The sequence below is a fragment of the Rhincodon typus genome, unplaced genomic scaffold, assembly GCF_021869965.1.
Source record: "Rhincodon typus isolate 14 unplaced genomic scaffold, sRhiTyp1.1 hic_rhity00013627, whole genome shotgun sequence".
In the NCBI taxonomy this organism is placed as follows: domain Eukaryota; kingdom Metazoa; phylum Chordata; class Chondrichthyes; order Orectolobiformes; family Rhincodontidae; genus Rhincodon; species Rhincodon typus.
In genome coordinates, this window is record NW_025979265.1 from 1 (window position 1) to 4,680 (window position 4,680).

Genomic DNA, 4,680 nt, shown 5'->3' on the forward strand with positions numbered 1-4,680 from the left:
CCCCCTTGACCTGTCCGTCCTCCCTGGACTGACCTATCCCCTTCCTAACTCCCTACCTACACTCACCTTTACTGGCTCCATCCCCGCCTCTTCGACCTGTTTGTTTCCTCTCCACCTATCCTCTCCTCTATCCCTCTTCTATCCGCCTCCCACTCTCTCCCTATTTATTTCAAAACCCCCTTCCCCTCCCCCTTTTCTGATGAAGGGTCTAGGCCCGAAACGTCAGCCTCTCTGCTCCTATGATGCTGCTTGGCCTGCTGTGTTCATCCAGCCCTGCACCTTGTTGTCTCGGATTCTCCAGCATCTGCAGTTCCTACTATCTCTGCAGATAAGACACTGAGGAGTGCCCCGAGGTAAAAGAAAAGAATTTTGAGTTTTAAATCAATTAGCTGTCTAATCTTTACGTAGAACACAAATGTTTTGGATGCTGCATTGAAATCAAAAGACATGAAACAGAATTGTTTATTTGGATTCTCACTGCAATACTTACCACCGGCAGAAGGACCATACGCAAAGAATAAGTAGTACTGATTATTGGCAGCTCTTGGTACGGTTGATATGTTGTTTCTTGTGTTGAATGTGCACTGAATGATGCCATTTTCATTAGCAACATTTATACTGTCCACTTCACCCTGTATATGAATAATCCATTGGTATCTTAATGATAATGAACAAACATTATGGGCAGAATTCTCACCAACATATGGTGTCAAATGGGTGTGAGGATTTATGCCGCCGGTGGGTAGGCAGGTTTGCTAACACCATGCCACCCCAGGTCACTTTCCTGGTGATGGAATTTGAGATAGAAGGCTACCATAGTGTCTACAATCAGTGGTAGCCAATTAAGTCTATTAAAGTCAATCAATTGTCGGAGGCCACACGGCAACAGGAACTATATCAACAGCCTGGAGGCAGGAGTTTACCCTTCACACTGGTGGCCTGGTAGCAGTGGCCTTTTTCAAGTTTATAAGTTTTAAAAGTAGTTGAGACAATGTCACAAGATGGCAGTGCCCTCTCACACCTTTATCTGCAATGATTTTCTACACTTTCTTCAGTGAAATAACATTCTAATGGCCATCAAACTTTGAAAGCCCATGCACCTTATTTAGAAGGCAAGCACGCACTGGATACTAATCACCCATTTCAGGGAAATCACTGCTGAGTGACAAATGTCTCAACATCAGGGCACTTGGCCTGATGAAGTGTCTACTAGAAATTGTACTGCATGCTGTACGTTAATCCAGATGTCAGCAGTGCATTCGAGAGTGCAGGTTTACAGTATGGTTTGGGACTCAAAGCCCACACACTTCAATTATTGAAACAAAAGCACAAGAGTGAAACCATTTTCACTAGGCTCTACTGAAGTTTAAAATGGAGCACAGTGATGCCATGTATACAGTCTATTTGTGTACAATAGAAAGCTCATTACCAGCTGCTCTGTGCGAGGACGTACTCTTCCTGTGGAATAGGCACGCTGTACTTGTATATTGCCAGAGATGTCCTTACCACAAATGTAGATATCATCATTGCCCTAGGTTTAAAATGGAACAGTAGTCAATGGCAGGATACTTCACACAAGAGCCTACATGGAATGTGTCAGGCATGGCATTTTAAGTCATTCAAACATATTATTTTGGTGTTAAATGTATTTAGATAACTGGGAATTCAGTTTATATCAGGCAGCAATTCTGAATTAAGTGAGAAACTCATTCATTCTGAAAGCAGTGTAATATTCTATGGATATTAAAAAGAGAACATTGCAGGAATACTTTAAATGTTAAAACGAAACTTGTTACCTTTTACTATATCTCTCCCACCTCCTATTCTAAGTTAGCTGAAGAGGGAAGAAAAAAAAAGTACCTATTTGGGGAACTTACTTGCACTCACACTGATATATCAACTCAACAGGACGATCAGCTAGCCCGTGTTGTCAGTCACTAACTTTTTTTGTCATTTCTAATATAATTTGGGGGCAATCTGTGTCAGTTAACTCAAAACTGACTAGCTGCAGCAATCTGTATATCTCTACCAGCCAGGAATGTCATTCTCTTGACCAGTACTGACTACTTTGTATACTGGTGTCAAATACATTTATTCTTCTTCACAGACTTCTTACCATTTGCTGGTCATCTGAAAAACCAATCGAGATGTAGCCAGGTGACCTCCCACTCATTTCAAATTGCAAGCCTTGGCTACCCTTTGGAGTGGATGACATAAAGAAACAGTCCTGATCACTGGCTGGATTGCACTGTGCAGGGTTACTGAAGCAAAACTTGGTGCTGCCACATCCATTACTAGAGATCTGGATTTAAACAAAAAAAAGGAAAGTGGTGGTAAATGACACGGTTTTTTATAACATACAGCATACATCACGCTCCGTTCCCTGGCATTAGAATAATTGCTAGCCAAGAAGCTGTTTTGGGTGTTTATTTATTTACACGTGGGTGCCAGGAATCTATTCTAAACCCACTTATTTTGATGTGCTGTTGGTATCAATATTAGTGTGCAACTCAAGCCAGAGGAAATTACAAGACAAAAGGCAAATGGGAAAATGGAGTGCAAATCTAGTTCCAATCTAGTGAAATGTGAAGTAAGCACAGTCACTCAATGATAATATCCATAACACAGAAGTAAAAGATCAGAGAAATTTAGCCTTGCAAAAACAAGATGTTGGAATGCCAAGGCTATAAAATGACAATGGAGATTGTGTGGCCACAGGTTACACTCAGACTTACTTCAGTTCCCTTACAGAACGGAGATGATTGGATAACTCCCCTGTCAAATCATAACTACAAAAGGAAGCAGGATGCTTTCAGTTCTGAGGAAGGGCCACTGGACCGGAAATGTTAAAGTCTGTTTCTTCCTTCACAGAAGCTGCCAGACCTGCTGGGCTTCTCCAGCAACTTTGTTTTTGTGTCTAGGATTCTTTCTTGGTGTCTAAATTCGTCTGCAACTATGCCCTGCACTTACTGAATTTTGCTAGAGAAATTGTTCTTTTATCAGGAGATAATACTGTTTTAGATATAGAATTTGTTTAAATAGATTTTGTAGACTGTTTGCTTTAGTGAATTGTTTAAATAAACTCTGTGCACTGTAAAACAGACAGTTTCCAGTGAGGCCTGCCACAATTATAAGTAAGAAGGTTGGGCAGTGATGCCATTGAATATACGCTTCCTACACCACTGAAGGTTTTAAGAAGGGACATGATAGAATTTCCCACTGGCTGGCAAAATAAATAATGGGATAGGATCAGCAAGGTGTTACATAGGCTCAGAATTATTGCTAGGACAAAGAGGAAAAAAAGTTTGAAGGCATTTTGCACAAGGAATTACTCAGATATTTTGTTATTGAAATAATGACTTGTTTGGAAAGGAATTTGGAAAGCAAGTTTGTTGATTCACGTAAAGCGTAAGAAAATAGGGTTACAATCAAGGAACACAAATCAGCAGATACACAAGCCAAATTCAACAGTTCAATCACCTTGTTCTCTTACTGCAGAATGTTTATTATAATTAGTAAATTGTTTCAGCAGCGGTAACTGAAAAGGATACATTGCAGTTCATAAATGTTAAACAATCATGACTGACTGTGTTTGAATCAAAATTTAAGGTTAAACTGACCCTCTGAGATAGAGTGACAGTGTTCAGAGAAGTGGCCATGGTAGGAGACACATTGCTGACAGATCTTTCAATGGTCTGACTCCTGACATCCATCCAAGTTGCAAATGCTTGCACAAAAGTAGCTCTAAAATACAGAAGTGTTTTGAATGATTAACAAAAAACCCATTGTAACTGCAATCATTCGGAGGGTCTAAAATTTTGTACCTTGCCAGTTAAAGATATACTCCAAATTAAGGCTTTACAAATGGGCTTATCATTATCAGTTTCTTTTTTAAGAAACTGCCCTGGTTTATATTTCTCTCTTACAAATGGAGGCTATAGCATGGATCCTGTGGAGTTGGCATTTTTAATTTCAGAGTGGGATTTGCTAGCCAAAAAACCTACAGATAGATAAGCTTCAAGTTCCATTTACATAAAGGTTCCCAAACCTTCTACTTTGAACAGGAGTCTATTAAAATTGGTGATGGGTCTTTAAGAGGGTGCTACTGGCAATTTGAGCATGTGCCATATAAAGCTACTACAGGTTGTAAATAACAGAGCCAAACTGTTAGAACTCTGCAGGAAGGTTTTAAAGTAGAAGAAGGCAAGTTTAAAGGAGATGTGAGGGGTCAGTTTTATTTTTAAAAAACAGAGGATGGTAAGTGCCTAGAATGGCCTGCCAGAGGAGGTGGTGGAGGTAGATACAATAGAAATGTTTGAGAGATATCTTGACTGATATATGAATAGGTACGGACTATAGAAGCAGACGGACTGCACAGACACAAAAGGGTTTTAGTTTAGAAAGGCATCATGTGTCAGCACAATCTTGGTGGGCCAGAGGGCCTGTTCCTGTGCTCTGCTGTTCTTTATTGAAGGAATCAGGCTGTATTACAGTTTGTGAGGATGGGCTAGTGTCAGGGTAATAGGGAGGAACAAGAACTTCAAGGAGAGAAACAGAAACTGGGAAGGGAGCGAAGGGAGAGGGAGACAGGAAAACAGAAATTGGGAAGGTAGAGAAATAAAAGGCAGAAACAAACTAGGGAGCAAGAGAGAGATTCACAAACGCAGACAGGAGAGTAGC

General features: G+C 40.4%; 1 protein-coding gene across 1 annotated transcript; it reads right to left on the reverse strand.

Annotated features, from left to right (window-relative positions):
* Positions 1–490: 490 nt before the first annotated feature.
* LOC125482616 (putative ferric-chelate reductase 1) lies at positions 491–3,744 on the reverse strand (the record flags this gene model as incomplete). The annotated part of the gene is made up of 4 exons (XM_048594724.1): positions 491–632; positions 1,430–1,531; positions 2,117–2,302; positions 3,621–3,744. Coding segments are annotated over 4 exons (554 nt in total), but the record flags the coding sequence as incomplete, so codon positions are not given.
* Between the last annotated feature and the right edge of the window lie 936 nt (positions 3,745–4,680).